This window comes from Charadrius vociferus, unplaced genomic scaffold, assembly GCF_000708025.1.
Source record: "Charadrius vociferus isolate BGI_N301 unplaced genomic scaffold, ASM70802v2 scaffold385, whole genome shotgun sequence".
NCBI lineage: Eukaryota > Metazoa > Chordata > Aves > Charadriiformes > Charadriidae > Charadrius > Charadrius vociferus.
The window spans coordinates 3,031,200-3,042,991 of NW_009648925.1; the positions used below are offsets into that span (position 1 = coordinate 3,031,200).

The 11,792-nt window shown below is 38.0% G+C and overlaps 1 protein-coding gene across 1 annotated transcript in view; it reads left to right on the top strand.

Annotated features, from left to right (window-relative positions):
- The first annotated feature begins 6,381 nt into the window (after positions 1–6,381).
- Positions 6,382–11,792, top strand: part of MYLK (myosin light chain kinase) — a 160,243-nt gene continuing 154,832 nt past the window's right edge. Inside the window, exon 1 of the mRNA XM_009887269.1 lies at positions 6,382–6,531. Coding sequence (XP_009885571.1) covers positions 6,382–6,531 — 150 coding nt within the window. The remainder of the gene's footprint in view (positions 6,532–11,792) is intronic.

Below are 11,792 nucleotides of genomic sequence, written 5' to 3' on the forward strand. Positions count from 1 at the left end.
TTAGGCTTGGAAAATTTTTGGAACATGAAGTTGTGCATGAAGAGTTGGCATCTGATCCTGTTCCTATCATGTCTAATAGTCACTATCAAATTTTACTGGGAAAAGGGTAAGACATTTAGGGGTCTGGGCTGAAAATGCCTTGAAAATTTTTATGATGAACGGGCTTTTTTGGAAACTAGGTATGTAGAGAACAAGTGAGATGATAATGATGGTGATTCTTTATGGATGAGAAAATAGAGGAAGAAACTCCAGTAGAGTCAGGACTGATACAAAATCCCACTTGCTCCCATAGTGTCAGGACACATTCTGAGGCTTTTCCTGATCACAACACCTAGCAAGACCTCCAAATAGCAGAACACGGGCACAACAAGATCCGAACATCACAAAAGCATGACTTGTGGACAGTATCCTATTGTTCCCTTAGAAAAGTAAAAGATCTACTTCTCTTGTATTAATAGCATGGCCATTTCAAATTAGTCCTACTTGCAACAACATAATCTTGGTCCTATTCCTTTACCAGGGGCCAATACCTGTTATAATTACTGGGTCTGAAGGAGAAGCTGCCAGGAATAGTGTGGCTATGATTGGTGGGGTTACAAGTCCCTTGCTTCCTTTTCCAGCTTCTAACCTCTTCCCATCTGCTAAATCTACACATGACTTCATCACCTTTGCTGGTCCTCTAAGGTTTGTTGTTCTCCCTACATGCTGTTTCTTGGGTACCAGTAGCTGACAGGACTCAGAATCCTTTCTTGTGTGGTCTTGTAGGGCAAGACTGAAAAGATAGTCACAAGTCATATGGCTGCAAAAATTCATTTCTGTAGTTCTGTGCAGAATGTATTCAGTTATAGATTTGTATAGAGGTATGGTAACCACATGTTAGTCCTTGCGGTAAAGGAAGAAGCTCTAGGAAAGGAAATAAGGTGTGTGAAAAGGGGAAGCTGTCAAGCAGGTTTAGAAATGAAAGAAACTTAAATACTGAAGGTTTTCAAGCATAATGGATAACATTTAATCACTAGCAATTGTTGAATTCAGTGATTTGTGAAGGGAATAAATTTAACCTGGTGTTTTAAAACGTGTGTTTTTTGAAAGCACCCCTTGATTGATTTATAAAAGAAAGAGAGCTAAAATGAGATCCAGCTTCCTGTAAATTTATGGTAATTTTGTGCCTTTTGCTAGTTATGCTATTTATGTGGTCCTGTTACTGTAGCCTGACTCCCACCCTCTAATATAGTTATCCTCAGAGCACTTCTTTGTGGTAAGGAAGTACAATAATCCCCACTTTACAAACTGGGAGCCATGGCAAAAGAGAGGTTTAGTGACTTGCCTGAGGTCGTCCAGGCAGCCCATTATGGAGCAGGGAATTCAACCAGGACTCCCAAACAGCAGACAAATGCTTCAACCCATAAGCTGTCTGTCCTTTTGCTCCTATCTTTAAAGAGCTCAAAAGGTTCTATCCAGATTTCAGAGAGGGTTCAGTGGTTATTGAAGGCAGTCTGGCTAAAATAGTGGAATAGCTTGACCAAGTAAAAATGTGCTGTTTAGGTGTAGAGTTGTGATATAAATAAGTCAAATATAGGTTTTTCTGGCTGGCAGGTCTGGTTTCCTCTTACTTGGGTGAGTTTGCTCTCTCCTATGCACACACATGGCCTCTCTGCAACTCATTTTTCTTCTGCCTCGGAGGAAGGACTTGGTAAAAGGAAATTAGTATAATTAAATGGTTATGTAGGAAGCTGATGTAAGTATTTACTTATATAAAATAAGTGGAGGAGGAAAAACTATGAGGTGGATTTCTTAGTGTTTGCTTTTTGGAGTTTATTTTTGTGAGCAGAGTATTGAGTGACAGAGATTTGTTCCCAGTAGAAAATGCTTGAAACACATTAGTCGGCTTTGGTATTAGAAAGATTAGAGGGCACACTGTGAGAATTTGTAAGGATTTATGTGCTTTTAAGAAAGGATTAAGAATAAAAAAAAATCCAGATTAGAAATTCTGTCTGACCACATCACTACCCTACATGCCAACATTTGCATGGTGGTTTTCTTTTATGTTTAATACCACAATGTTTGTGTTGCAACTTCAGTTACAGTTAGTTTTGCTTAAAGACCATAGTCTAGGTGCGTACAGCATGTGAAATGAAATGTTACAAGTTCATGTAGCACCCTTGAAATCTTATTCAGCAGCAAGCTTGAAGTACCTAAAAAACAGATTTTAGGGATAGGCTTATTCTAGAAAGTTGCTTAAATTAAAAAAAAAAAAAAAAAAAAGTTCAGACATGTTCCATAGCTTTTAAGTGTTTGCTTTCTTCTTGTCTATCAAATTTTAAGCTTGAACAAGATTTGTTCTCTGGAACATTATTTTTTTAAAATATTTGGACATGGTAGTTCCATTGTAACACCAGACTGCTCAACATGAAATTATTTATTTGTTTGGGAACGTAACTGTTAAACATCCTCTAAGTTCAAAAAACCACTTTCCTAATTATTTCCTATAAGCATCTTCAGCATACATAGCTAATTAAAGTCAGGCTGCTAAATGTGGATGATTAGAGGCTTATGTTGCTAGAAAACTGCTTGTGCTGATTTAAGCTAATATTAATTTGTAAATTCAATCCCATTTAGACACTTTATTTAGAAAAACATAAAGCCATGCAGGATGTGCTTACAGAAAAGACTAGCTATTACTTTATTTTATGCTTTACAGTCTTACTATATTAGGCATCAATTTGGTGACAGTTTTTGGCATCTTACCAACAAGCAATAGGAATGTAACCTGACCAGTAAGAATGGCTTAGTTGTTCAGGATTTTTTTCTTTCTTTCTACTTCGCCCCTCCTGTTTCTTTCCTTTTTTTCTTTCTTTTTTTTTTTTTTTTTTTTTTTTATCCCTGCATGCCCCCCCCCTCCCCCTTCCCCTTTAATTTTGTGTAGGGCTTGATGGAATAGCCAGTGAAAATATTGCAAAGCTGGTGTTGGGCTTTGAGCTTTAGTTAGTCTTTTCATCACAAGGTCTTTCCTAGCCACAAGACTTTTCATCCAATGCAGTCTGGACATACCTGAGCCCAGTGATGTTTCAAGGATAAGCTTATGTTGAATACAGTGTATTTTCCAGGCATGTATTGGTGGCTCTGTTTCAAGTACTTGATGAATTTGGTCTTGTAGCGTACCCAGTGTGGAGGTTTCTGTGTGTTAAGCAGGTATCGTGCCTAACAACTTCCTTAAAGTTGCCCTGCAAAAGCAGTGCATTGTACCTAAGGACAGATACTTGAGCATTTTGTCCCTGCAGGATAGTCCTGTGAGTATCTGCAGTGTATATAATTTTCTCTCTTGCTTGCTTCAGCCACTATAATGGCATTGACCAAAATGGAGTTCCATCTGCATGAGTGACTATCAATTTGAATTGGATTCTGGATGTTGGTTGTTTTTGCTTTGTTTTCAATTTTACTACTCTTACAATATTATTTTCAACCCAAAATTTAGGGGCTATATGCTTTTTTTGATGTTGTTCTGGTTTTGTAAATTCTCTGCAAAGTTGATACAGATGTGTGTGGAAGGATGGGGTTTGTTACTGGCTTCTTATGGAATCAAAGGCATTACAGTGTCTTCAGACTGGTGAAGATTTTCATAGCATCTGTATTATACCTGGCACATTATTGTCACTGCTGGTGGTCTGAAAATTTTATTGCGTGCCTGTATTGGCAGACTGATTTCTTAGTTAAGAGTTTCACAGCTGGAGAGACATTGCAGATTTTGGCATTTATAGGCTATGGAAAGATGCAGCTTAGCAGAGAAGAACACGTGGGAAGAAAAACTGAAGATTCTGTAGTTAGTTGAGCATGTTGAAAAGTGAATATCATCTGTGGAAAAGAGAAAATCAAGGAAGCACTTTGAGAAAGTGCACAGGAAAAAAACAAAATTAGAAATAAACCTTAAAGGGGGATTTATGCAAATTCAGAAGAGGTAAGCAGATACAAAATTATCAATATTATACAGTAAAAGTGCGAAAGATCACAGTTGATATTTATGGCAATTTGAGTATTGAAAAATGTTTCTTAATCTGTAAAGAAAAATAAATTTTACAAATGTGCTGGCAAATATGTACTCTGCAACAAATATGATTCCGTGACTCAGTATGCATCAGTTTACAGCTGCGTAATTGATTCAAAATCTGCTGGGATAAACTGCAATTTACTGCAGTGACCGTTCTGAGTGGAGAACTGAGTTTGGAGTCTTGTCCTTAATGAAATAACAATTAATTGAAAGAATAATTCTCTCACTTTTTCAGGCAAATGGTTGTTCATTGCAGAGACTATAGCTGTGAGAGGCTGTCATTCTTTGTCCGTTAGGGTGCGAAAGTTCACTTGTTAGAAATGACGCAAGTCCTTGATTTCGTCTCTTGTCTCTGGAATACAGTTTCTTCCTTATTTACATTATATTATGATTTCTCGTGGTTCATTGGTAAGTTAAGCTACAAAGATCTTTGGTTGGGTGTTTTTTTTTTTTCTGTTTCTGTTTTAGAGTTGCTTATACTGGAAAGGGAGACATGCTGTGCTCTCAAGTGACTGGGTGCCAATACAGAGATTCACTGCAAGATTAACTGTCATGTAAATGAAGGCAGAATTTCTCAGTTTAAAGCATCATGGTTAGGGAAATCGCCTTTATTCCATTTATGTGTTTGTCTCAACAATTCAATTGTTAGAAACAGTAGAGGATTTTCTTGGGGTTTTTTTGTATGTTGATATACAGAAATGCTAACAGAATACCATTCCAGAAGAAACTGAAAGTCCACATCACCTGGATTCTTATGGATGAGGAAGGACATTTCAAGGATTTTTTTAAAATCTGTGTGCATACATAATTTAACTGATACCTTGAAAGGATTTGCTGTCTAAACCATAGTTCCTGACAAGTGCATACTGTGAAGAAGAAAGCTCTGTGGCTTAGAACAAAGCACCCTTTGGAGGTGCCTCTTTCTCTCAGTTGATTGTGAGGGAGCCAAATCTTCTAGTTCAGATTAAACATCTAACTTTAAGACTAATAACTTTCATGAGAGGAACTGCCCTCTTAAATTGTTTTTGATGAATGTAGAGAAGGTGTTTCTGTATGTTTATGGAGCACATCAGGTATGCTATATGGAAAACTGTGTTCTCAGACTGGGTTTTCAAATGCATACCTGTGATATTGGAGTGTAAGTCCTATTTGGAAATGAACGAGTTTTGTGTTCCCCTGCTCCCCAAACAGCTGCAGCCCGTTCTCAAAAAAGTATCCTTTATACAGTCAGCAATAATGTGGCCTTAGTTTAAATGATTTTTCTCTTGTTCAAATTGAAGTTTTACTGTTTACTCGAGTATTATTATTTGTTGTAACTTCCATCTGAATCAGATTAACAAATACATAATCTATCATGGATTGGTGTGTATGGCAGAGGATTATGACTGGAAGCCCAGTGTTCCTCACTGGTTCAACATGGCCTGTTGGTGGGTCAAGCCATTTCTCAGGGGTTTTTTCTTTGTTAAACTTGTCTATTGAATAGACATTTTACAGCAAGGCTTCTAATTTACATAGATGACTCAAGGAATTAGTACTATTTTTTCTGGAAAACCTGAAATTTTACTCTTCAAAACTACAATAATATTTGCTTTCTGTTGAGAAGTGTGAAATGTGTAGCAGAAGAATCACCTCTGAAGCAGATATCTGTAATGAGGTCTCTAAAACGCCATTTTTGTAGCATTATGAAATTTGGTCTCCATGCTCTTTTACTAGTCTATGTGCTGTAGAAGGATTTGCAGTAAAGTAGAGACTTGGAATTTCTGCAAAAGTATTTGTTATGTACTAACTGTACTTTGGAGGGAGATATCCAGATATTTCTTAAGATCTTGAAAGCATGGTATGAAAAATCAGATTTTCCACATTCCCGCTTGCAACTTAAATCCAGTGCAAACAGAGGTCTTTTTATTTCATAAGTACTTGTTTAACGCTGGCTCTACTTCTGAGACTTATTGATTTTGGTGTATTCTAGGCCAGGAAAATCAAAGTCACGTTGTGAAAATATCCTCCTGAAATAAGTTATTACCTTTTAATGCAGTTGTAAAGGATGACTTTTTGGTTAAGGTTCTGGCCTGGGACTTCAGAGTTCAAACTGAGTTCAGCTCAAGGCTGTGACCCTGACCACAACTGTAGGCACACCAAGCAATCTTCCTGGGTCTCGGTTCCCTACCTAGAAAACAGCACTCGTCACCCTAGGCTGAAGACTCTTATTATGTATGTGAATACAGCATACATATAGAACAATCTGCTCCTGATCTAATTCTTAGCTGTTACTGTTATGTAACTAATTAATCATCATAACTTCAATATTACCACTTGTTTTTTTTTTTACAGTCCACATCATGGGGGATGTGAAACTGGTGACGTCTACTCAAGTCTCCAAAACCTCCCTGACACTCAGTCCCCCTGTCCCTGCTGAAGCACCAGCATTTACTCTTCCTCCTCGGAATATCCGAGTGCAGCTGGGAGCCACAGCAAGATTTGAGGGGAAGGTAAGAAACAGAGATGATGGAGAGCTGCTCCATTTGGTTTTGCTCTTTCCTGAAGCTGCCTAGTTGGCTGCAAAGATAGTGAAGTTGCTTCTGCAATATGGGACCTTTACTCAAGAAGAATACACCAGTGACCAGTGTTTACCCTCCTGAAGAGGCAGAAGCATTACAGGTCTCTTCTGAGTAGAGGAGACTTGCAAAACCTGAGTATGTGCTAAGTATAACCTAGTCAAGCATGCCAGGCAATGAGCTTAGTACCAGCAGAAAACTGCTTCAAGAGCTGCGTCTAACCAGAGAGTACATATTCTACTACTGCATATTCATGTCCTAGCATCCCAGATCTGCCTATTTGTGAAGCTTCATGTGTAACACAAATCTAACCCTGCATGTTCTTCCTAGTAGTCAAGCTAGGAATCTGTAAAGGGAGTTGAGACATTTTTGTATCTTCACCACCCGCCATACATGTTGTTAATCTGAAAGGAACAAGAGCATTTTCAGAGGAAAGATTGATTTGTTCAAGGAAACTTGTCAACTCAAGGGGTGTAAAAGGGTGTGAATCCCAGGTTTTCCCCTTCCCCTCATGCTTGGGATACCGAATTGTGCTTACTGGCATCCATATTTCTTTCATGCTTTAATCCTGGTATGATCTCTTCCTTATTCTAGCAATCTTCCTTTCTCCTCCCTTAACCCGCATCTTTTTTCTTTTTTTTTTTTTCTTTTTTCTGGAGCTGCCAGTTTTCCCTCTCAGCCCTTTCGGCTTCCTTCTGTCCATGTCATACTCTGATTGCATGCTGACGGCTATGTCATCAAACTGACCACACTTTTAATCTTTGAAGTGGTGAGACTTCTCTGACAGAGGCAGGAAACTGCAGCTTTACTGTAACAAAAGCAAGGGCTAAAAGGAATTTGGGAAATTCATAACTTCTGAAACTAACTTAAACAGAGGTCCGGTAGAGGGCATTTGATATTTATCTTATTTGTTTATGCAAGAGCAGGCCAGGAACTGGGATTTTTCAACAGGAACTGGGCAGAGAAACAATTTTTGGAGTATATAAATTTTTAAGTGCAAAACCAAAACTCAGAAGTAGTTCTTGGATTTGACTTCTTGAAGAAAAGTTGACATTTTTCATAGAAAACAGATAATTTCAATGAAAGTGTTTAAACTAAAGAACAGTTCTTTGTCAAACCTTTAGAAAGATTTTTTTTAAAAAATTAGCTTATTTATATTGTGATTTAAAGTCACCAGTCATAAACCCTCTGCGTGTATGACATTGGCCAGTCCTAATGAGCAGTCCCTTTTATACTGTTTTTATCCTTCCCCCTGCCCCTCATTATTTCACCTTGCTTTGTTGCAGACACAGTGGGAAAAACAGCAACATGTTGCTACTTTATGCATGTGACACCTATGCGCAACACTGTTCTAACTCTGACTGGTTCTTCCAGACAACACTGCAACTTGCAATAACAATTCAGTGAAATCAAAGTTGAAGCATGCAATGTTGCTAAGATTTGGTTTTACATTTCTCATGTTTCCTAATTAAAAGCTTAAGTGGGATATTTTCAATTTTTAGTGCACTCTGCAGACTTCTTATTATTAGTCAAATGGAAGCAGTTATAAAATATAATGACCTGCAAGCTAGAGTGCCATCGCTGCTTTGCATTTTTTTTTTTTCAGATCTGGTTTTAAAGTGTTGATTTTTCAGGGACACCTATCCCCTTTTTAAAGTCACTTTGAAGGCTGGAAGGGTGAAGTCTGAGGGGTTTTTTTAGTAGCTTCAAAAAATACACAAATTCAATACTTATTAAACTGACAGGCTTAAGTTTCTTGAAAGAACAAAGCTTTGACTGAAGTCCTGGATTGAACCTACTCGAAAATCTAAATTCTAGTTCTGCCCATTTGGTATATAAGCATGGCTGAAACCTTTAATTTTCCATTCTTAAAGTAGGGATGATAATATACTAGTTGCATGCATGTCATATAGCTGAAATAAACCTTTCATGCTCAAAGTGCTTTTGTAAGTGCCAAACATTAAGAGCACAGCTTGATTGAAATACATGTGAGATCTGGAATTATTTTGTGGCAAGTAGCCTGCATTAACAGTTTGGCAAACCAAGATGGTGCAATTACAGCTGCTGCCTTTGGCACTTCAGCCTCTGCTAGGCATGGAACATTGCCTGGTTTTTGTTCAGTCCAGCTTGCTGCCCTGGAGGAGCTTTGTTTTAACTTTCTCAGCTAACACAGGTGAGAAGGAAAACGTAGCACATCTGAAGACATAAGACAGCCAATCTTTATCATTGTGAATTAGTTCCAAATTTCCTGGAATTCACCCTAGCTGAAGGCTGAGATCCGAACTTTTTTAAAATTTTTAAATTTTTTTTGTGGGGTGTGGGAGAACAAGCTACATTGTAATAATTGGACATAGAGAGTAATGGGGCACAGCATTATTATCTTATGCAAGAAAAAATAAGTTTTTAATTATAACGTTGACTATTAAAAATGAGTCTGTGTGATCTGTTGTTTGTAATATAACATGGTTGGGGAGATTGTGTTTGGTTCTGTTGTTTATAACGGATGGGTTCACATTAGTATTTTCTTTGTGCTCCTGGTCTGGTAATGTGGGCAGGGTGAGGTGGAACACAACAGTACAGTTTGAAAGGATACGGTTACTTAATAGCTGCAGCAGCCTTCAGAGCTTGTATCACTTGGGTCCATCTTCAGCTGCTTAGTACAATGTTGCTTCTTCTGTCACGTTAATGTTCCAGAGGTTCAGAAGGACAGTGGACCTCTTTAGAAAGACAATCTTAATTAAAAAAAATTATTAAGATTTAGTAATAGAAGTAGCTACTGAACTTACTTACGTTTTTCTATCCTGGAAAATAAGCTACAGATGTTATGACAGGGTGTTGCTGATACTTTGCTTCATCACACAGTATAAATATTAAACTAGACTCAGGCTAAAGAAAAATAAAAAGTTTTAAAAATGGCTAGACAGGAGATTTTCTTCAAAGAGTTCCTCTGCAGTGGAATTCATGTTATCAGAAAGAACAAACATTTTGAGAATCCAAGACAGGATATAAAACTGATATTGTGATGATCTTGTACTCTCATTAAGTGAACAAGGAAGACAGGGCCCCAGAGTCAAACTTGTCGCTCTTCTTTCCAGCGTTATGTAAGATAAGTTGTGTGAAATGGCAATTCAAGATCAAGGAGAGTACAGAAATTGAGAAATAGCCCATAAATGTAGGAAATTGGAGGTAGAAAGGAAATGTAGTTGCCATTAACAGGAATATTTTTTTTTCTGTTCCTCCCACTACCAGTATCTTATCTCAGTAAGTTTATCTATATCTGACTGAAGATCTCAGCTTTCCAATGTGACTTAAGTGCAAAAAGTTAGCTCATCATCTTTCAAGTATATGAGCATGATTTTGGCCTGGAGCACTGACCAAGGGGTGGAATCACTTAGCAAGACAAAGGCAAGGTTACCTTCCCTATATGCTCCCCATACGTCTGCTGCATGGACATCTCAATTGTTCACCAATGAATTGCTGAGGTGATTTTTAGGGAAACCATCCCAGATTATTATGAAATTGTGTTGTGGGTTCCCAGCTTGTTAGGAATTGATTGATGTGCTGCTCTTCAGTTGCACATCATGTATGAGGTGAACAGCTCAGAGTAGTAACCTCCTGCCTTGTACTAAGGCGTAGTTTGTTCATCAGAGCCTTTAAGATACTCTTGGAAAAGAAAAGCAGGCCAAAATATTACCAGGTTTTGTTTTAAGATGTTTCTTTCTCTGTTGTATTAATCACTGGAATATTTATCAGTGCTTTGCAACATTAAATTGTGATTTTTATGTCTTTACTTTTCTAATTCTTCTGAACATCACTGGATTTTATAATGCTCAATGGCATACTATCGAAGATGATTCTTTTCTTTGTAACAAATATGGGACTTTCTATGGTGTCCCATGACAGGACAGGGCAATCCTTTTCAGCCATTGCACCTGAATAAACATCTGTAAATTATCAGGGAATGTGGTATTTTGATGCTGCTGATAACATTTGATCAATTCATAATCCAAGCACAGTATTCTATCAAATTCTTTCAGACTTCGGGTTTTCCTAAATTTCACTTTCTGAAACTGTGCAGGATACTTTAATTACAACATGGAGCACATTACTATGCTGACCTACAAATACAAGATCATTAGCCATATAACTAGTTTAAAATTTAATTTGTTTCAGTCTCTCTTACTCTCCAAACTCAGCTGCACTGTTCTAGAGTAAAGGTTCAAAACATCACAGTAGACCAATATGGATGTAAACAGTAGAATTTCCCATACAGTCAAATGGAATAAAGATTTTAAACGTTTCCATTAATTTCACTAGCTTTTCTAACTCATGATGGTGGCAAGCATATATATATATTAATGAGTGCTGGGCAGAAGCCCCTAAAAAGATTTTTCAATGGAATTTGCAAATCTGTACTAGTTTCCTTTTCTTGTGATGGGAAGAGGGTGGCCACGGATTTCCACAGTTTTGCATGTTTTTGTGCCTACCTGATTTCTTAGGATCCTGTTTACTGATCTTTCAGAGACTAGGGGCTCAGTGACTTAAGACTGAAGCCTGTCCTATGTCTCAAACTGCACCATTTTTGAGAAGACCTTCTCCTTCATATTTAGAAATTTGACTTCCAAATCATGGGCAACTTTATCCAGTTCTAAGTTCCCACTGTAAGTGTTTGGAGGGGAAGATATGTCTCCATTGTAGAACCTAGTAGTTATTTACGTGTTGCTCTGACTCCACTCCACATCCACCTATGCCCACAGTTGAAGTGTTGCTCTCAGCCTGAATTGTCCCATCCTAGTGTTAAGGCTCGGGTTCAGCTTTTGCTTGGGTTTGTGAACCTTGCTATGTGTGTATTAAGATGGCAAGCTAATCCTCCGATTCCCTTTCTGTGTTTAGAAGCACTGAAAAGTTCTTTCATCACTGTCTGGGAAGTCTTAGAAAGCAGGTTGGCTTTCTGCGGCTGAAAAAAAATACTGGGACCTTGAAGTGATGTGTGTAGGTGAATGGAGCAACAGGATGGAGTGACCCCAGCAGGGCTCTGCGCTGTGACTGCCCACATAAGGAGACAGTGAATGTCAGTGCTTTCATCCAGGTTTCCCTTGTCCATGTTAACTTCTGTACAGTAAGATACTTCAAGGCATAAAGAGATTTGCTTAGGTTTCTGCCCCAAACTGATGGAGAAGCTCAGTACTAAAACC